General features: G+C 43.4%; 1 protein-coding gene across 3 annotated transcripts in view; it reads left to right on the top strand.

Moving 5' to 3' along the window:
• The window catches only part of ARL13A (ARF like GTPase 13A), a 41,624-nt gene extending 24,054 nt beyond the window's left edge, over positions 1–17,570 (top strand). For 2 of the 3 annotated variants that reach the window (XM_078380624.1, XM_078380625.1), the window contains exons 6-13: positions 1,699–1,769; positions 2,272–2,512; positions 4,847–4,952; positions 6,484–6,692; positions 7,523–7,619; positions 12,069–12,291; positions 15,057–15,155; positions 16,737–17,570. In XM_078380624.1, the coding sequence (XP_078236750.1) occupies positions 1,699–1,769; positions 2,272–2,512; positions 4,847–4,952; positions 6,484–6,692; positions 7,523–7,619; positions 12,069–12,291; positions 15,057–15,155; positions 16,737–16,816 (1,126 nt within the window). In that variant the 3' untranslated portion in view covers positions 16,817–17,570. The remainder of the gene's footprint in view (positions 1–1,698; positions 1,770–2,271; positions 2,513–4,846; positions 4,953–6,483; positions 6,693–7,522; positions 7,620–12,068; positions 12,292–15,056; positions 15,156–16,736) is intronic. The other variant, XM_078380626.1, reaches the window with a different exon arrangement.
• The last annotated feature ends 4,563 nt before the right edge of the window (positions 17,571–22,133 follow it).

The following is a 22,133-nucleotide window of genomic DNA, read 5'->3' as shown; positions in this document are numbered from 1 at the left end:
TTTTTTGGCTAAAGTCAATTAATAACAAGAATAAACATAAGAACAGCGATTAGAAGAACTGCCTGTGGTTCTGGACCAGGGATGACCAAACTTTCTGACCCAAAACAGATGGAGGTTACTTAATTGGCTACTCCACGAGATAGTAAGATGTCCCCCACAGCTCTTTCCCAACCTGATGTGCTGCAGGACCTGTGGTCTCTTTGCATAATCCAGAATAAAGGTTGCTACGGCAATAAACAGAAGCCCTTGCTGGTCGCCCAGCTGTTCTCCCCGTGCTTCTGTTTCAAGTATGTCCTGCTCTTTCAGCCAGACCTGCACCCCACAAAAATCACCATGGCAACAACACAGAAAGCAATGCAAGGCCTACCTGCTCTAGCCTGCTTCCTTTGAGAAAGATGGGGTCTGCTTCCACCAGCAATGGGAAAGAATGGTTCAAATTTTGCTTGCTTTTCTTGCCCCACTTTGCCCAAAAAGAGTGGTTGCTAATTAAGGGCCAAATAGCACAAACTCTGTTATGTATGTGTGTATTTAAAAAAGAACATGCTTTGCATAATATCTCTTTCATAATCTGGGATAACTTGGGCAGGACGGTGGTTTAAGGAGAAAGTTTTTGTTCAAGGCTTTCTCCAAATCATCATTCCCCCCCCCCCCCCGGTGAAAAATTCTAACCCTTCCCACTGCTCTTTTGAGCCAGTAAAGGAGAATGGTCAGTGTCAGGCGGGCGTTTCAGAGATCCATATTCAGACTCCCACCGAATCATGAAACTCACTGAGGGTATGAACACACACAAGAGAAATGGGTCCCTTTTTGGGTCGTGAGTAGCACAGCCAAGTGGGAGCGATTTCCCAGCAATCATACACAACATACAGGCACTTGTGCTCCAGCCTGACCCTGATCTATGCCCAAGCGGGACCTTTTTTAAGCCAACAGTGGGGCTGCTCATTTTGGGGGCCAGGCGGGAGCGATTCTCCAACAGACAGAAGGGTTGCTTTAGGAGAGATCGCTCTCAGCAAAGTGACCCTTTCTGGTGCGATTGCTTTCCTTGCCATCTGCCCACATCCTCAGTGACGTGGCACCAGTCACTCTCCCTTAGCTTAGCTTCCTTCTCAGCATTCTGAGGATAATATGGGAGACGGAGAGCCATGTATGCCACTAGAACCCATTAAAGGAAAAGCAAAGACAGAACCATGGACGGATGGAAGAAAGGCTGAAATCCTGTTAGTGTGCCTTACAACTTGGATGAGATCTTTGTCCAGCAACAGAAGGCTTTCACTTAATTTAAAACTTCCTATCCCACCCACCCCCATTTCTGGAGTTTTAAGGCTGCCTAGCGATTCCTTTTACCCTGGGGAAGTGTTTGGGTGCCTTGGGGAGGGGCAGGAACTTTTACTATCAGAAATTTGCCAGCAGATTTCTGGCAGTGATCCCAGTCTGCCCCATGGCGATTTTGTGCCATTAAAGCCTCCCCCACATCTCAAGTCTCCCAAATAACCAATTGAAGATTTGTTGTTAGATGGTGATGCCATCTGGATTGTCTACTTATGGCAACCGGATTTCAGCCAATGAATGAATCAATGAATGAATGGGTGGGTGGGTGGGTGGATAGACAGATGGAGAAATGAATGAACAGACAAATGGATGAACAAATGGATGAATATTGGACTTCAGTTTAACCCTGTCTTTCCTCTTCCCCACCAGAAAAGTGACCATCCTGGTTCTTGGGCTAGACGGAGCAGGAAAAAGTTCCCTTATAAAAGAAATCCAGAGAGGTGAGTGATTAAGTTGAACTATTTATATTAGGGCTGTTTGAAAAGAAGCGTTTATTCTCCATACTGTGCCTGGCTCTTTGCTGATGGCATGAACAGCTTCCCTATCATCCACATGATGTGGGGCTCATCTCAGTTCAAACAACAACCAACATCTATAATTTTCTGGAAGGTTTTGTCCCCTCCGGAAGCTTCCTGTCTCCCCCGTTGTTCCTTCCAGGGAGCAGAGGTGGGATTTGGTGCCACAGCACATCCCAAAAGGACGTTAATTTCTGCAATCGGAGCCTCCAGTTGGAAGATTTAAATTGTCAGTTAGCTTTCCGAACAAAAATCAGCTCTAGAGAAAAGACTCCAACAGAAGGTGTCCTCATGTACCTCAAGACTTAAATGTTTAAGCATTGCAGTGTCCTGTGCATCTACTGGAAATTAAGAGGGAGAAACAAAATTAGCTGGCACCTGGACTATGTCTGTTTTTGGCTACTGTCGCCTGCTTTCTGTCTTGCAGTTCTCTCCTGTGAGGTGCTCCCTACCACAAAGCCCAACCAGACTGAGCTTCGAGTGGACAGGTTTGAGGTGTCTCTCGTTGACGTGGATGGAGGGCAACGAGCCTGGAAGGACCACTATAGCACAGCTCATGGGATTATCTTTGTGCTGGACTCTGGAGATGGGGCCCGGATGGAAGAGGCCAAGAAGACCCTTTCTCGGGTTCTGGGGCACTCGAAAGTGTCAGGAAAACCTCTGTTACTGTGAGAGTCTCCATCTCTTTGCCTCTTAATTTATTCTAGCGTGTTCTGTGCTAAAGGGCTGGGTCTAAAATGAGGAATGTTATATCTATTTCTAGCTTGTGGTCAGATCCATGTGGCAGTTTAAAGAGAGGACAAAACTGAGCTTAAAAATAACTCATTGCAAATAACAAGCTACTAGCAATTAAGTCCTTTTATTTGCAATGATATAAGGGAAGTTTTTGAGATGGCTTTTTTCACAACTTGGCCTTTCCCCATTGATTGACATTTACAGAGGTTTACCTGACATAATCTTCCATCTACTGTACTCCTAAACTCTTGTTTCAATACGACTGTCTTTTTTCTTACTTAAGGAAATCCTTTAAGGATAACAGGAAATATCTGTGAAGTGCCTTCTAATTGTTAATGTAAAAAAAAAAACTTCATCTGAAACCATCCAGAGTTACAAATTGTATACAGCAAGGAATAACTTTGCTCCTTTTGCAGTGTAACACATTCTAGTTTAATTATTTTTTAGTTGCAGAGGGAATGTGACCTCACTAAATCTGATGAGTTTTGTATCACAGGTTGTAACTTTTTGATGTTTTTCAACATAACTGAAAAGGTAAAGATTTTGAGTAACATGAAAGTAAAGAATCACTTTTTAAAAAAATCATAATTATAATGCTGACTATTTTGGGAAAGTTGAAACCATTTTTTAAAAAAAATTACTTTCCAAGATCTGGGAAGTTAATCAATAGCAATATCTTAGATTCACTTGTTAGTCCCAACTAGAGAAGACATACAATACACTATTGGATCAGCATATGAGTCCTATTGATTGAATGGGTCTATTCTAGTTGTGACTAAACATTTACGTTGGATTTAGGTCATCATTTTGTTGTTGTGATACACTAAACACTATGCTCACCCCGTCTTTCTGAGGAGCAAGACATTTCAACGCTGAAGTCCTTGCCCAAATTTGGCTTCTTTCTGAAAAAGGTTACCAAAGACTATAAGGTACTTTGTATTTATTTGCACATATTGAGTTAAGCCCAAAGTTAGTGCTGACCAGAATAGACCCACTGAAATCAATGAAACTTAACACTGTGACTGACAAGTCCCATTCATTTCAGTGGGATTACTCTAGTTGAGCCTTATATTAGACTATGTCTATTGAGCACTGGTGAAAGCACAACGTAAGCGCAACAGATAACCAATGTCTACTGCTCTCACATCAAGCATCCCTAAATTGTTTGGGCAGCTTAACTCCAGTATTGTGTGCTGCAGGGTCGGTCTTTGGAGCATGAATGAACAAGAGGGCCCCTCTCAGATACAGCAAGGCTGACTTATAACCCTTGTGATGTGTCCAATGCAGAGCAGGCAAGGGTTGGTAGGACCTCGAACTGGTTGTGGAAATGCGCACAAGTGGAATCCAGAAATATGGGCTCAGAATCAAAATGAATGTGGCGATAGGGCAAATCAGAGCCAAGAGGGAGGGGTATCTTCCTGTCACCAACCAGCTGACAAGATGTGCTAAGAAGAAGCTGAAGAGCTTGCTACCATTCCTGCTAGGGCTCATGTTCCACGCAGCCTTACCAACTTCACACCTGAGACAGGTGGAAATTTTCTAGGCTCTGTAAGGACTGGTGGAAAACTTACTCAGAGGGAACCTTTTCCCAAGCTCTGTGCCCTCGCTCCTAGGGTTGGCGCAGCAAGAAGTCTCGCCAGTTGTGACACGGGTGCTTTGCAATGTGTTTTTCTCCAAATGATACAAGAGGACTAGCCACGTAAACCCACCAGCTTTAAGTAGAGGTGGATGCTAAGGCGCTGAAGCCACCTCACACACAAAAATCAGCACCACCGCCCCTTCTGGTGCTGCTTGCCCTGGAATGTATGTCTCTAGCTGGACAGTTGGAAACACAAAGCAGTCCTCTGAGATTTAATCCAGTACCCAAAGATCTGGCAATCTTTATTGCCAAGGATGAGAGACCTCTGGACTAGATATCTCCCACTGGACACACATTTCATCAGTTGTCCTTTGCATGCTTATCAAAGCTAAGAAGGTATTTCAAGTCACGAAACCCAAATATAACTGAGCTATGTTTTAAAAGTCAGCGAAGCTGTTGTATGGGAGCGCTGTGCTTTTCAGACAGGAAGAAGGCTTTTTCCGGGGTGCCTCCTCTTGAGTAGCAATCCACAGAGTTGAGCTGTGCTTTGTATAACTGGGTGGTGAAATATCCGCCATTTTAAGCAGTAAAGCCCTACCAACTGTGAGCATACTTTTCACTTATGGCAAGTTGCCTTTCTCTTTTCCTGCTGGGTACTGTTTCCTGTATTGTCCTCGGATGGGTCAAGGCTGGCCAACAAACAGGACAAAGTGGATGCCCTCTTGCCTTGCGAAATCATCGAGTGCCTGTCTTTGGAGAAGCTGGCGAACGAAAACAAATCGCTGTGTCGGATTGTAAGTATGAGAATGTCCTCTTCGCTCAAGGCAACCAGAACATCCTGTCTTTCTTGATCACCTTCATGCTGCTATCAAAAGTTTTGTGCAGCTTTGTTCTCTGTCATACCTTGGAGTTTTTACTGGAATGAAGGAGCACTACCATTGTTTGAGATCATCAATCCATAGTGTTCTCACATTCAGTGTCCTCTAGGGGCGTAGCAGTAAATTATTAAGTCCAAGCATTTATCATATATCACATAACTCTGCCCCCAAATATTAAAAAAAAATATAGGGATCTTTATTGATCCATCACAGCTCTATTGTGATGTGCCATCAAATCATTTGTTGACTTAGGGTGACTGTGAGTTTTGAATAGTTTATTAGTGGTTGTTAACCCCATCTTACATAATACTGAAAGATATAAAACAATAAAACCTTATAGAGATAAATTAGTAAAAAGATACACAGTTTGCATAATAAAACCATTTATAAATAGAGCACTATGTATGGCTTGCAGAACTAGAACCTCTGGCAATCATACATCTGCAGGTGACTCTGAGTTTTGAAGGCATGTGAGGTGTTCAGGAAGTGACTTACTATTGCCACTTCCAGTGAGTTTCCGCGGCAGAGCAGGAACTGGAATCCAGGCCTCCTGCATCCCTAGTCTAACAGTGAAACCATCACCCTGCTCTAGCTCTCAGACCAGTTCTAGTAGTTTTCATTGCTGTCCATGTCTTTTGTAAAACAAATAGGTATTGACCACCTTTCCAAGATTAAGCTGTTCAAAGATACATATGATCACAAGAGGGAGAATGCAACACATTAATTCAGGGGTGGAAATAGTGCAGTATGGATTGGAAGATGGGGTTGATGCAGCCTCCGACCCTCCATAGCTATCCACCTTGACAATACAGGATTTCTGGAAAATCCACACACATATCAGACCTGAGCTACTAGGAGGACTGTAGCTAAGCTCCGAGAGCAGAAGGAAGCCTGAGTGAGGTCACTGATGATATCGTTGCTCCTACTAATTAAAACATCCTGGCTCTCCAACCTTCAATGGAGCCTTGTGGTGCAGTGGTTAAACTGCAGTATTGCACTCAAGACTCTGCTCATGGTCTGAGTTCAATCCCAATAGTCTCAGGTAGCTGGCTCAGGGCTGACTCAGCCTTCTATCCTTCTGAAGTTAGTAAACTGAGTATCCGCTGTCTGGGAGCGGGCAATGTGTTGCCTGCATAATTAAATTGTGAACCATCCAGAGAGTGCTTTAAGCATTGTGGTGTGGTATATAAGCAGCACACTTTGCTTCTGAGCCCTGACTGACCCCATTACTGGCTGAATCTCGATCTTCAACCCACAGACTGCCCTCATTAGTTCAATGCCAGGTTGTCTGCAGGAACACTCCATGCTGTTCCAATGGGCCTACAAGGTACGACCTCTGCGTACATTAAAATAACACAAAAATGTTGGATTCTGTGTGGGGCTGAGGGCTTCCTGCCCTCACATGCCATGGCTTCCTTCTGAGCCTTCCTCGTCTTCATCTTCACAGGAGCCTTGTTCGGCTACCAAGAGGCTCCCCAAAATCCAGTGCTGGACCATTGTTCAAGGGCTTCACTGGCTCCTGCGCACCATTGCCAACAACTATGTTGCCCTGTGTGGACGCATCCAGGAGGACAACCCAGAGCAAGAAGGGTCACTCAAGGAGGAGGTGTCCAGGAAAGCACAGAAATCCCGGAACAGGAGGACACAGGAAGCCAGGTTCCATTTTCTTCCTGCTACTTTACACAGACAGAGTGGAAGGGAGGGCGCCTGGTGCCAATTTATCTTTGGATCGGCATCACATTAACACAACCAAGAGGGCCAGCTTGGTTTGAAGTAAAGCTAAGCAGAGATAAAAGCCCATAGTCTTGGCTATGCTTCGTAATTATACTGCAGATGAAAGATGTTGTACAATTCTTATTTGATTTGCTCACACTTCTGTGAGGCAAATAATAATAATAATAAATGTTTTATTAGGGTCATTGACCAGCAAAAGTAAGGAACATTATTTAAATTAGGAGACATAAAATCAATCTAAAAACACTAAAAACATCTATATACATATACTGTATATAAAACTACATTCATACATCTTACTAAATATTTTCACCCTCCCTATCATAGGCCTTATCTACGGACTATTGCAGCTTGCATAGAATGACAGAATTTTTACTTTGAGACTCACAGAGCACGTGTGATCATTATACCAAATTGGTATACACCAATTTACAGATATTATAGCTGCGCTTTAGGTGGAACCTTTCCTTCACGGATTTTGATTGCAGCAGCACAGAATTTAGCTACTTTGGCAGCCTATCTGAATTTTGGTTTAGCCCAGTATACCTGCCAGGGCATCGCCCTGTGAGGCAAATTATTCCCATTTTACAAATGGTAAGCCAAGGCCAACACACAGCAACTGTCTAAAGGGGCCATCAGCGGATCTGTAGTTGAGTATAGATTTGAGACCAATCTATCTAAGAACAGGGAGCTTGGTTGATGGGAATCATAAGGATCAATCTCGCTCTCGCTCTCTTTCTCTCTATCACTAGGGAATCACTTTCTAGAAGGGAGATCAGACGAGGAGGACATACAAAGGTGGAGGAGGAAAGCCAACCTTCCAATCCCTCTGAGAATATGGTCTCACAGGTAACCAGTGATGCAATTAAACATTTTCCATATTTAGGACCATACTGCTTTGTTTCGTTAATTAGTGAGATTATGAATGATGCAATGCCAAGAAAATTGGACATGAAAATGCACAATATATGACAAGGGGAAAATAAATCACATTTGGGAAATCTCGATGGAACTAGCATTTTCCCAGCGTCCAGGAAGAAATGTGCCCTGAGAACTAGCACATTTGTGAGGCTTATGGGGCATGTAAGAACATAGCTACGCATATTTTTAAAATAGTATGTATAGAATTTGAAGGCATCCTTCAGTCTCAAGAGATTGTGGTAACAACTATAGTTAGAATACATACAACAGAAATAATATGCACAAGCAGGCCTTAAACAGGGAGGAAAATATGTTAAGCATGTGAAAGTAAATGTGCATATTAGAAAAATGGTGGGAAAGTATGTGTGGAGGGGGAAAAAAGACTCTGATACCTAATATGAAACAAGGACAGAAGGAAAATGAAGATGTGATCACAAGAAAGTTGATGAGATCAAAATCTGAGAGATTTTACATTCCTTATACAGTATTCTTGATGTCCAAACCCAAAGCTGTAATTGACTTTATTGAGGGGATAACGCAAGGAAGTGCCTGTATTTATGGAAGCTGGGCTGACCCAGTGGGCAGAATGAAGTTGAGAAAAACCACAGACACAGGGTCACCCACCTGATTCCACAACCGGTACACCATTGATTGTGTGAACGACAACGAGGTGAAACTGTGTGCATAGTTGTCCTTCCATTCTGCATTTTCCGAACAGGATTCTGACCCAGCTATTTCGCTACCTGAGGCAAACAATAAACTCACGCCTTCTCCCATTCTGTGTACAAAGACCAGCTGGGCTAGCAGCTGAACCCATCTTCAACCCGAGCGATGGGACATGATCCTCCCTCACACTTAGAGGCAGCCAAGCGTCTTAGGTAACACACCACCTCCTAGAGTTTTCCACCTGGAGCAACTGTCCCACTTTGCCTAATGGTGACTCTGGAAATATTCCGGTGCTTTGGGAGGAAACCAACGCCCTCGGTCCGTTCCAGTCTGGGTTCAGGCCGCGTCAAGGAATGGAGACGGCATTGGTCACCCTGCAAGATGGCCTTCTGAGGGAGGCCAATAGGGGCAAAACGTCCTTGTTGGTTCTCCTCAACCTGTCAGCAGCCTTTGATACTGTCGACCACGGTATCCTGCTGGGGAGGCTCTCTGGGTTGGGGATCGGAGGTCAGGCCTTGGCCTGGCTCTGGTCCTTCCTAGAGGACTGCCCCCAACAAGGTCAGCTTGGGGAGGTGTAGTCCGCTCTGTGGGCTCTCATTGGTGGAGTCCTGCAGGGGTCAGTCATCTCCCTGATGCTCTTTAATATCTATATGATGTCATCAGGAATTCAGGGCCTTCGTGTCACCAATACACAGAAGACACTCAGCTCTATCTCTCCTTTGACCCTTCTGCAGAGGATGCCATCTCATCCCTTGAGCGCTGTCTGGACACTGGGCTGGGATGGATGAGGGATAATAGACTGAAACTGTAGAAGATGGAAATTCTGTGAGTGGGGGGGGCCTAGTGTCTGCAGTCTGAGCGCCTCCGTCTCCTTCCAGGGGGGCTACTCTTTCCGTGAAAGATGAGGTGTGCAGCTTGGGCATACTGCTGTCTATGGAATCCCAAATCGTGTCAGTGGTCCGTTCCGTCTATTTCCATCTAAGGCAGACGGCCCAGCTGCATCCCTACCTTGACACCGGGTCCCTCACCACGCTAGTTCATGCATTGGTAGTCTCGAGACTAGACTACTGCAATGCCCTCTACATGGGGCTGCTCTTGGGGCTGCTACAGAGACTTCTGCAGGTCCAGAACTCGGCAACCAGGTTGTTGAGTGGGATTAGAAAATACCAACACCTCTCCCACCTTGGCTGCCTTGCACTGGTTACCTGTTCACTTCCGTACCAGTTTCAAGGTGATGGTGCTCACCTACAAGGCCCTAAATGCTTTAGGACCTTGATATTTGGCAGAGCGCCTCCTTCTGATTAGATCTGCCCATCCTGTGAGATCGTTACAGGCTGGGCGGTTGAGAGTTCTGATCCAGAGAGAGGTCCAAAAAGTGACCGCCAGAAACCGGGCCTTCTCAGCAGTCACCCCGCAACTATAGAACAGTCTCCCACCCAAAATCCACCTGGCCCCCTCATTGGGAATTTAACAAGCTATTAAAAACATGGCTATTTAGATAGGCCTTCTCGGATATTATCTCAGTCTCTCAACATCCAACCTACCGCCATGTTCTTATTCTTACTTTAGTTTATTCTCATTTTATTTTATCTCATGATGTTTTATTGTGTACTTTATTTTACACCAAACAGTAAGACAATAACGACAAGAAAAGTGGATGGCGGTAGGAAAAGAATATCTCATTAAAAGAAGTCACAGCCTTGAGTTTGAAAGAATTGAGCTGGGCTGTTAGTGATAAAACCTTTTGGAAGTCATTAACCCATACGGTGTACTTTATTGTTATAAAGTAACAATTTCTTACATTTCTTACATTTTATTTGGCAATTGTTGTATACTTTTGTTTATTCTGTCATTGTTATTGTTTACCTTGTAAACCACCCAGAGTGCCCTTGGCTGCCAGATGGGCGGTATAAAAACCAAATAAATAAATAAATAAATACTAGCATGGGCACAGTGATGGGTTTTTGTTTAAATCAATACAGTGTAAGGGAAAGAAAGTGTGCTATAATGTTGTGCCATTTTAAATTATGTACAAATATGCCAATGAAATATTTATAGATGTGCCAGTAAAAACTATTTCCAATCCAGACTTTCAATTTGTTTGTATATCATGTTTCAGCTACATTAAAACCCCTACCAAGACTGTTATTTCCTTTCCTAATAACATATTTCAATTTAACAACTGCCAGAAAATATATTGAGATATTTGTATAGCATTTAAACTTAAATTCTCACTAGAAGCTAAAATGACTTTGGATGAAGCATGGGAAGATAAGAGTCACTGGAAAAGACAATAATGGTAGGAAAAGTGGATGGTGGTAGGAAAAGAAGATCTCATTAAATGAAGACAGGGCCATGAGTTTGAAAGACGTAAGCTGGGCTGTTAGTGATGAAACCTTTTGGAAGTCATTAACCCATATAGTCACCATAGACAGTACATTAACAACAGCAAAATTGCAATAGCTTATTTTTAAAAGTGTTTTTAATACAAATAAAGATATTGAATTAGATCATCATTGATTTAAGAGCATGGGCAGTAATAGGCACATTTTCCATTCCAACAGTTTCCAGGAAACCCACATCACTGCAGCTAATCTGATCCTTTTAATGCACATTGACTGTGAGACAATAACATCGTCAACCATCTCTCTCCTCTCTCTCTCTCTCTCTCTCTCTCTCTCTCTCTCTCTCTCTCTCTCTCTCTCTTACACACACACACACACACACACACAGAGAGAGAGACAGACAGACAGACAGACAGAGGCCTCCTTGTTTCCTCTAGTTTAGCTGCAGTCTTCACCAAGGAAAGCAGACAAATGTCCTTGTTCCAGCAACCATTTATTGTTCTAAACTCTCTGTGCTGTTATTGCAGAATGTCGGGGTGGCTTGGTCGTCTCAAATGGGGAATCAAGAACTAATAGCTTTACAAAAGACTTGCTCCCTTAGAGAGCAAAACTGCTATCGCTAGTTTGTTAACGGTGATATAGAGTTGATCACTGATGCTGCTAGCTGCCTTTTTGGACTCTCCTGTGGGGCGTGGGTGATTCTAGTGAAGGTTTGCACTTCAGCCATTTATGACTGTTAAAACTGTGAGCCATGACTGCTCCTCCTTGAGGCCATGTCTACCCCACCCCACCAGCAAAGGGTGACCATTGGAGCAGGACAGATGCTTTGAGCCATTCCTTCTTTAAAAAAACTGACTTCAAGAGGGAACCCATGGTAGCAAGTCAGTTCTTTTGTGCATGGCATGTAAGTAATAGGGTAACCATGTCACAGCCCAGCCCCACTGAAATGGTTCACCAATAAGGGAAATAAAGTACTGTATTTTTCCATGTATAAGACTATACTTTTGTCTAAAATTTTTGGACTGAATATTGAGGGTCGTCTTATACGCAGAAGTAAGCTGAGGAGAGAACAAAAACAAGTGGAGAGGAAAGCAGGGATCAAAGCGATCCTGCAGTGCTTTGATCCCTTTCCCCTTACACTTGCTAAGCCCCATTTAGATTTCTTTATTTTGGATTAGAAAAGTGGGCGGGCGTCTTATACACAGAAAAATACAGTATTTGGGGTGGCAATCCATCTGCAGGGAAGAACATTAGGGGGTGACAGACCCTCTATGAGCAGGAGCGTTTGGGGTGGCAAATTCTGAAACTGAACTTAAGGATAACGCTTTCACACACTTGTTTGTTTGGCTTTTTAAAAAAAAAACAGAAAGAGGAAAAATCAACGGCACCCAAGAAAAGGAAGGGGAAAGCCAAGGCCAAGGTGAAGAAGAAAAGTTTGGTGCCACCTGAGAATGCCGTAGTTGACCCTGACAATGGCACAACGGCAGCAGCAGGTAGGAGCAAAGTGGGAGCCATCACAGGCCTCTTCCAAAGCAACAAGGTTGCCCAAGAGAACCCCAGAGCTCTGGAAACATCTCTGCCCCCGCCAGGTAAACGTCCCTTTCTTACAAGTGGTAGAAATAGATGCAGCCATAGCAATGCTCTATTGGTACCTTTTGACATACGGGGGTTCATCATGGCATGAGGTCCACAAAGGAAGTCCAGAAATGTGGGTAGCTGAATGGATCCATAACAACAATCATTGGTTCCCAAACCTGGCTCCCCAGACATTTTTTGGACTGCAACTCCCACAAGCCTTCACCACTAGTTGGGCTAGTAACAGCTTCTGGGAGTTGCAGTCCAAGAACATTGGAGGACTCAGGTTTGGGAACAAAGCTAAATGGATCTTAATCATTAAACGTGGTAACTGTGATGTCTTAGGGGTGATGGATTTGCTTAATCTGAACTCTGCAGCTGTCTGTAAAGGTTGCAAAAGCAGCTAACTGCCATGAAGTGGCAGAGATTAATGTTGTGTCCTAGGTAAAGGTTCCCACGGTGATCAATGGATGTCGTAAGAATGAACAAACAAACAAAAGCAATAACAATATAGAAGGATGGCTTTCTGAGAAGTGCATCAACAAAGTACAGCAGAGTTTCAGTCATGCAAGCTCTTTCGACCTGCTTTGCCTTTTTATGTGAATCCCGATATTCAAGAGCTGGAGATCGCTCCAGTTTGGCTGAGTGGGATTTTGAACCCAGGTCTCTCAAGTCCTACTCAAAAATTCTAACCACTATAACACGCAGGCTATAGGACTATAGTGAGGCTAGCAGGAAAACCCAAAGGGAACAGAAAAAGCTGAAGGGAGGCTATGGTGGCAGACGATCTCGGTAACCCTGATAAGGTTCCAGTACTCAGCTGAGCAGAGGTGATGGTTTTCAAAACCATGTGGTGGCCACTGCATGTTTGTGACATCATTAGCAAAACTGTAGAGTCAGTGGGATTTGATGGATAGCACCAGACCTCTGAGAAAATGCCACCTCTGCCATATCGTGATGAGGTTGGCTTGGCTCTTTTTCTTAGCTGTAGGTTCCAACCTATACAGCAGTAGTAACAGCCTGCTTTACGAGACTGTAAGGAGAAGCCAGGTTTCAAAATACACTACAAATTATATTTACTGTATCCACAGAAGTCCAAGTGTCTGCTGAACAAACGCTGGTGATGCTTTTTAGAAGCTATCACTGATCGATGCATCTAGAAAGAAAAATAATAATAATATAGCTTAGCCAGGGAGGGAGGACAGGATTTTCCCTTCCACCACTCCCTGCACCTTTGCCCTTCCTGGAGGTTTTTGTTGTTGTTGTTTAGTGTTAAGTCGTGTCCGACTCTTCGTGACCCCATGGACCAGAGCACGCCAGGCCCTCCTGTCTTCCACTGCCTCCCGGAGTTGGGTCAAATTCATGTTGGTTGCTTCGATGACATTGTCCATCCATCTCGTCCTCTGTTGTCCCCTTCTCCTCTTGCCTTCACACTTTCCCAACATTAAGGTCTTTTCCAGGGAGACTTCTCTTCTCATGAGATGGCCAAAGTATTGGCACCTCAGCTTCAGGATCTGTCCTTCCAGTGAGCACTCGGGGTTGATTTCCATCAGAATGGATAGGTTTGTTCTCCTTGGAGTCCAGAGGACTCTCAAGAGTCTCTTCCAGCACCACAGTTCAAAAGCATCAATTCTTCGATAGGAGAATTGGAGGTTAGCTGCTGCTATGAGACTTTTGCAATAAATATTAAGCACCATGGCCAGTTCTCAATTAAAGTTTCCATAAACTGCTGACCAAATTAATCCCCCATTATTAGCAAGATAATCTAGAGTCGTTGTCAGAGTGATGACTACAGTGGGGTCTTGACTTGAGAACTTGATCCATATTGGAAGGCGGTTCTCAAGTCAAAAAGTCTGTAAGTCAAGTCTCCACTGACCTACAGTGCATTGAAAACCGATTAATCCCGTAACAGGCCATTTTTGTTCCATTTTGGTTTTTTTCTGGTCTGTAAGTCAAATCTCAGTCTGCAAGTCAAACCTAAATTTTGCGGCCAGAGAAGTCTGTAACTCAAAAAGTCTGTAAGTCAAGCCGTCTGTAAGTCAAGGGTCCACTATACTATCGGAAGTCCAGCCAATTCTTCCTGGCCATTTCTCTGAGTAACAACATCTCTCCTTCAAGCAGGTACCTATTTGGCAAAGATAAAAGTGCTTTGTAGCACTCAGTAGAAACTCACTGTTCCATCTTTCTCTCCCACCCACCTCAAGGATTTTGACATTTATTTCTTTGCACCATTTTGTCTCCTTGTGTGATTCTTCTGAGTAAGAAAAATGGGTCCCTGCTTTCATGTTCCTCAAAATAATGTTATGCGGGGTAACAAAATAATCCACAGAACTTTTTTTTGCAGTGTTTTAAGAGCATTTTAATTAAATGAAAGCTATAATAACGCTATCATATCTGTACCATAATAGGACCCAATAAAGCTGTGTGGAGGACACATTTGTGGCTGTATAGGTGGATCATTTACTTTTCTGGTCTGTGTTTGATGATATTTTAACTGACTGCAATTTGTATATCCCTTTATTTGATTTTGATGCATCTTCTGTCTTCTGTTCTGTGACTTCCTTTGTGGATTTTGTATATGCCTGCTGTTGTGGGCATATTTTATGGAAATGAGGGATACAAAGAAAATACATAAATATGACTGCAAATCAAACTATGTTTTTTTTTAAAAAAAGTGGCACTACACTGATTACAGAGATGTGTTTCATTGACTCATGCTGGTGCAACATCTGCTCACCCAGATCTTACCTCCAGTGTGTTTGTCCTTTTTTTTTTCCAGGACAGCAAACAAAGAAGAAAAATAAGATATTGAAGAATAAAATACAAAGCCAGGAAGCATTCCAGACACAACAGAATGAGACAGTTTCGGGAACATTTGGTACATGCATCTCCACTGGGAGAGGGTTTTTGTGGGATGGCTCACGATATATCCGTAATGGTTACTGCAAGGATTAATTAAGGAGCCCTTTCCCCTTGGTACCATGGCATTTGGGGGGTGAGGGGAGAGTACAAAACCATCTTCATAGTTTGAAGCCTTTCTTGGGACAAACTGCAGGCAAATGACAGGCAGACTGATGAGGAAGCAGGATTGACACTTGCTGGAGGGATGCTACAAGATCCCCAAGCCTTTAAGAGCTGTATCAATCTGCTCCTCTTTATTATGCTCCTAAATAGGAGAGGTTGCATCTGTGAAAAGGCATAGGACTCCACCTCTGTGGAGCTGATGGCAGTCCCACTTCCTTACTGCCAGAACAAATGACAGCCATGTCTGTCTATAGCATGCTGCAAGTAGGCCCGAAGGACCACTCATTTAGCATTTTGTTTGAATGGTAGGGCTTATTTTTTTCTAGAAAAATAAGTGTATGCATTTGTCAAATGTACAGCCTGCCTATCAAAGGAGATATTTTCTTTCTGCTGTACTTTTCAACTGTAAAGAAAGAATAGAAAATCACAACACAAGGGTATAAAACTCCAATTATAAGAAAAAGTTATTTCATGCTGTCTTGATCAAATCTATACGTAGAGAAGGAAAGAGCGGATTTTGTCCTTTGATGGTCCCGTGATGATTATTTAGACTGGGTCCTTTAACTAATAAGATCTTAATGAATTAGAGCTTTTGTACTAACATTCTTAGCTTTAAGGAAAGCCATTCACAATGGTCCAGGAGAAAGCTTGAATTCAGCAAAGCTGGGGAATATGCAACATTGAATGTAGTGGGACTTAACGTCTTGGGTAAAAATATAGAGAGTTAAGAGAAATGGTAGCCAAAGAAAAAGAAGTATTTTGTATAACATCAAAAAGAAAGTATGAGTTGGGGAGTTGTAATCCCTCAAAATGTAAAGTCTTCAGGCTCTTAGATCAGATAAGTAAATGTAAAACATTGGAAGATACCACAAATACCAGGAGAAATGTATGTAACATTCTGTCTCGGTGTTATCTCTAGTAAATTAACCCGGGGATGACAGGTGAAATGGGAAGCATGCAATAAAAACCTTTTGGAAAAAAGAACAGGGCTCTTTTGCATGATGGTGGTCATGCGGCCAAAGTCCATTTCATTGCTCCATCCAGCCTAATGCCCTCCAGATGTGCTGGACCACAAACCCCATTGTCCCCGTGCTAGCTGGAGATAATGAGAATTGTGGTCCCACACATCTGGAGGGCACCAGCCTGAGGACAGACACAATGGCTGTTATTTATATATGTGTACAGTTCATTTTTGTGTCTCTTTTTAAGCATTTTTATGCTTCTTAAAACTAGTGGAGCAAAGTAATACAGCATTTACCCAAAGTCAATCTGGACTAGAGTAGGCCCATTGAAATCAGTGGGACTTAAGAAGGTTGTGATTCGCAAGTCCCATTCACTTCAGCCCTCTTTGGGACCTACATTGGATATAGCCCCTCCAAAAGGGGGAAGAAAACCGAGAAGGAATTCTGTCAGCCACGTCTTCTTTCTTCCTCAGATTTGTATCGGAGAGCTATGATGGCTCTCAAAATGAAGCAGCAGGAGGGGCGGAAGCCACAGCCGGTAACCACTCCCTGATCAGCTGCCTCTGAATCAAGAGCAGAACCGAGGCGAAGAGGCACAGCGCCATCAAGAGGGAGGATCTGGCTCCGAGGGGCTCCAAGTGTCTCTTCCTACAGAAGATGTCCATCACTGGGAAGATGTTCAAGTGAAGCTGGTGGTCAGTCTGAAAAAGGGGCCCTTTGCAGATGAAAGACCAGCTTCAGGTGGGGAAGCTCCACTTCTGTGAAACCTCTCCTGCCTCGATCTCGGGAGCATTTTCAGAGACAGCCTTTGAGAAAGAAGGAGAAGAAAGGAGCATGGCTTTAGATCTGAGATTCTCTCGTAACAGAGATTGAAAAAGGCCGTTGTCATCTTCGTTTTGATGACAAGCCCCAGGATTCCCCTCAGCTTGGCTCCTGGCTCTGATCCGTCGGCATCCCCTTAGCAACACCATCTCCACCTTGTGCCCACTTGTACCTCAGCGGGAGTTGTTATGAGTTTGGGATTTTAATCTCACCACACGATTAAACTGTGCACAATTTCCAGAAGTAGCATAATAATTCAGGGGCTAGGTATTTATTACTTTGTACTTGTAAATATTTTTAAAATAAAAAAATTATTTCAGAAGGATTGAAGGAAAGACTTTTTTTTAAAAAAAATAAGAAAAGCCCTTTAAAAAAACATGTATGTACCTGCAAACCTATACGCTTCAGGCACAAAAGATCAGGACACATCCTTTTCGCTAACCAGGTCTGAAATAAATGGATGGCCAATTGGCCATTGAAAGTCACACATTGGGTATTCCTTGTTTTCTTGTGATTATCCTGGGGAAGATGTCCTGTCTCCTGCTTCATCTGTCTCTAGGACATACACCATTTAAAAAAAATCCCATTCTCTCTTCAGTGCCCTCAAGGTGGTGTGCATAGTTCTCCTCCTCTAGATGTTGCTTTCACACCAACTCTACCAGGTAAGTCAGGCTAAGAGGAGAGTAGGTGTCTCAAGGTCACCCAGTGATTTCCACAGCTTGGTGGGGAATACAACCTAAATCCTCCAAAGTACCAGCCTAATACTCTAAGCCAATGATTGGCAATCATGGCTTTCAGATCTCGTTCAAAAGCAGCCCTGTGGCACAGGGGTCAAACTGTAGGGCTGTAGTCAAGCCTCTGCTCGTGACCTGAGTTCAATCCCAGTGGGTTTGGGTACCTGGCTCAAGGCTGACTCAGGCTTCCACCCTTCCAAAGTAAGTAAAATGGGGAGAATCCCGGGCACAGAGGTGCCTCCAGACCCCACCTCCAGTCGTGCCCAACCTCACCACTGCCTATAGCTTGGTCGGCCTGCCACCACCAGCGCCGGCTGCTCTGGATCCTGGCCCGCCACCTGTTAGGATGCTAGATCCGTGGCTGTAGCCGCCTCCTCAGGTTTGGCTGCCAGGGCTACCCTGTTTCCCCGAAAACGAGCCCTAACCTGAAAATAAGCCCTAGTAGGATTTTTCAGGATGCTCGTAATATAAGCCCTACCCAAAAAATAAGCCCCACTTAAAGTGAAACCCTGCCCTCCACCCTTGTGCAGCAACCAGAAGATGACATGACTGTAAAATAAAACATTCCCTGAAAATAAGCCCTAATGCCTTTTTTGGAGGAAAAATTAATATAAGACTCTGTCTTATTTTTGGGGAAACACGGTAGCAATCCAGTGACTTATGGCTCGAGTGCCCACAAAGAGGGCTGTGTGTGCCAGCTGTAGCACACGTGCAGGTTCACCATCGTTGGCCACTCTAAGCACTAGAGGGCAGTATAGGAATCAAAACAACAGCAACCCTAGCCAGCGGAGGCAATGGAAAAATTATTGAGGGAGGTGCAGTCTAAAAAATGTTTGTAAAGCCACTTTTGCCACTAAATCACATTTAGGTCCTTCAATTTTCGTCATGTTTGGGCAAATGCCTTGCTGTAGAACAGGGTTGCTCTCAAGCTCAATAGGCCCAGGACAGCTTGGCCTCCTTAGGTGGACATTGCAGGAGCAAAAAGCAGCGACTCTCTGAATAGCACCCTACTCAGCTCTCTGTGGCTGACTTTAGGTGATCCTTCAAGGAGCTGCATCTTAAAATCATGATGCTAGTACCTTCCAACTATGCAAGAGCTTCAACATTAAAAACACAGAAATCTGATTTGCAGGACTATCTGTTACACTGACTGTCTATGACAAGATGGATTTTGTTTTCATTCTTTTGGTGTGCAGTTGGAAACGTAATACAACATGTCACAAAAATGGGGTGCGGAAAAATTTAACTCATTATGCATTGGAAGGCTTGCTATGAATTGGAATTGATCTGGTGACACAGAATTATTTTATTACTATTAAATATGGGATATAGAGGATTGAAAATGGTATTCTTAGTAGCATGAACATAAAGAAACAGCTGGAGAAATTTAAAAGCATTCATGTTGTTAACCGAGGGAGGGGGAATCTGAAAGTTGATCCACAATAGATACATAACAGTGTCGTGGGATCCTAACTGTATAGCAGACAAGTAGTGCTTATCCTACGGAGAAACTAGTTTGCTAGTGATACAGGATGCAAACAAGAAGCAAAACGTGCTTTGGGCCCAGCTTTTCCGGGGGCTATCTTCTTTCCCTTTAAATTCATTTCCCACTGATTCTGAAAATGATAAATTTCATTTAAAAATTGACAATTTGGTTCTGTAACTCAACCATCGCCGCAGTTGCCAAAGTTAAACCCTAAAATGGCCTAATAACTAAAGTGGATTTGAACGGCAGCTAAAAATGCTATCACCAGTGTGAACCCTGCTCTTTTCTTTCTTTCTTTCTTTCTTTCTTTCTTTCTTTCTTTCTTTCTTTCTTTCTTTCTTTCTTTCTTTCTTTCTTTCTTCCTTCCTTCCTTCCTTCCTTCCTTCCTTCCTTCCTTCCTTCCTTCCTTCCTTCCTTCCTTCCTTCCACCATCAGCTCTTCCTTCCTTCCTTCCTTCCTTCCTTCCTTCCTTCCTTCCTTCCTTCCTTCCTTCCTTCCTTCCTTCCTTCCTTCCTTCCTTCCTTCCTTCCTTCCTTCCTTCCTTCCACCAGCTCTTCCTTCCTTCCTTCCTTCCTTCCTTCCTTCCTTCCTTCCTTCCTTCCTTCCTTCCTTCCTTCCTTCCTTCCTTCCTTCCTTTTGCCCAATAGGCAGAGCTTAGAAAGTTACTTATAAGAGTGCAAACAGTAATGCACAAAAGTCTTCCTTCACCTAACAGTGGTTGGATGTTGCTCTAACTTCTTTTTTACAGAAGTTTATGGTTTTAAATATTCTTTTAAAAGAATATAGCTTTATTCTTTTGCTTTTTCTTTTCTTTGAGGATGGGGGTGACTTTCCAAGATCTGCTCTGAAGACACCGGAAAAGCAGGTCAACATCATCTTTAGGAAGATGCTGATCTGCTTTTTCCTCAGAGAAGACCGTTCCCCACAGCCTGCTGAACATTAAACGTGGGGATTCAAAAACGGACTCTAGGGTGGTTTTTTTGCTGGATACAGGTGTTCTGTTTATCTTCTAGTGCTGCAATTCCACCACTGCTGCTGCTGCAGAAACGAAATTAAACAACAAAAAAACCCAACACTTTAAAAAATGAACAGTTTTAGTCCTAAACATTGTGCCATGCAAAGAAAAGCCAAAGCCCTAAACTCAAAGGATCCACACACAGGGAGGCAGAAGTGCACCAGGTTGGACAGCTCTGAAGAGTGAAAAACACACTGTCTCTTTAAGAAGGGGGGGGGGAGACTCGGTTGGCCAGGTAATGTGCAATCTACCAGGAAAAGTCAGGTAACCTGAAGAGTTATGCTGTTGTACTATTTTGCCTCCAGTAAGAACGAAAATGAAGCAGCAACACTGCAGCGTGTCTAGCAATACACAGTCTCTGTATGACGCAAACAAACTACCAGCCCACTTCTAGGACAGAGACGTAGCACATGATTTACCATCACCTGATCACTCAAGATGCTTAGAAGGCTAAACATCTGACAGTGCAAGCAAAGCTAAAATGACAAGCCAGTCATAGATCTGAGTGAAGGATCTACCTTTTTTCCAAATAAATATCCATACAGTCTGTCCCTTTGGCTACTACATTATTTGAAAATCCCATTACATTACTACCTAGCAGGAAACAAATTTTCTCAATGAACCTTGGCTCCTGAGAATTAATATCTCTTAATTGGCTTTCTGTAAAGATTCTTAGATCAGTGTCCAGGAAAAATAAGTCCCTTCACTTGAGTATTGAGAAGTGGGAAAAGAGAGTAACTTGAAGTGCAGCTAACTTTGCATAGAAAGCGCCAAGTAGCTAGCAACTAAGTTTATTCATAGTAGTTAGAGTAGATCAGGCTGTCACCTTCTTTAGAAACCTTGAAATCTCTCTTCAGTCTATTCCCCCTTGCTGATCAGTGACATCTTGTGTAAGCATTGCACATTTCCTTCCTACTTATCTACAGAGGCTGATGAAATTAAACTGCTCATCTCAACTACCCTCCACATTGTTTCCCCCAATTGCATGCCCTCATCTTGTTCTTCAGAATTTCCACAAGGAAGCGCTTGGATGAATATGAACCAAGATTCTTCACTGAAAGTGAATGTGTGACTTTGCAGCTCATGCTAGAGATACACAACACAAAGTCAAACGCTTGATTTATATATACAACAGAATGTCAAACACTTCATTTATGCTACCTACTGTCAGCCTACTTGACATCCTGACTGAATGCTCATTCTTTATCTAGCAACAAAAATTGGTTGATTCAAAAGGGATGAAATATACTGGCTGATTCCCCCCCCCTGTTTTTTTCTGGGTTTATTCCAAGCATTCACATCACTAGATAGGTGCACAAAGTTTCCAGTGGACCCTCCTATTCTGGTTAAAAGCCAGGTTTAGCTAGGTGAGAGGTAGGAGATTCTGTGGTTAGAGTTCCTATAGGTATCCTATTGCCTTAATGCAGAGCAGAAGGGGACATGGCCTAAGTGCCCCCTCCCCCCCAATTCCCGTAGGCTCCCCATGGCATGATCTGTGCTGTGACCAACCTTGCAACCCTTGTGAGTACAGGCGTGCAACATAGAACCCACCCAGAGTCAGCTGGGAAGACTTGTATAGGCTTTTTTGCAACAGGCTATTAGTCCTGACCTAGTGTTAGAATTGCCTTTCTTTTTAAGACAAAAGCAGGCCAGAATTCAGCCAGATGGTTCTCCCTGATTTCATATCCCCGTTTGTCATAACCAAAGAAGGGGCCTTCCCATGGTTTCACAGAAGGGGTTCAAAATCTATAGAGGACTTCACATAATGCATGCAAAGTGCTTTGAATATTTGAAATATAATAATTGTGTGCTA

Source organism: Pogona vitticeps, chromosome 11 (assembly GCF_051106095.1).
Source record: "Pogona vitticeps strain Pit_001003342236 chromosome 11, PviZW2.1, whole genome shotgun sequence".
NCBI lineage: Eukaryota > Metazoa > Chordata > Lepidosauria > Squamata > Agamidae > Pogona > Pogona vitticeps.
Note: the sequence above shows the minus strand (reverse complement) of the source record. Positions and strands in the feature narration are given on the sequence as shown.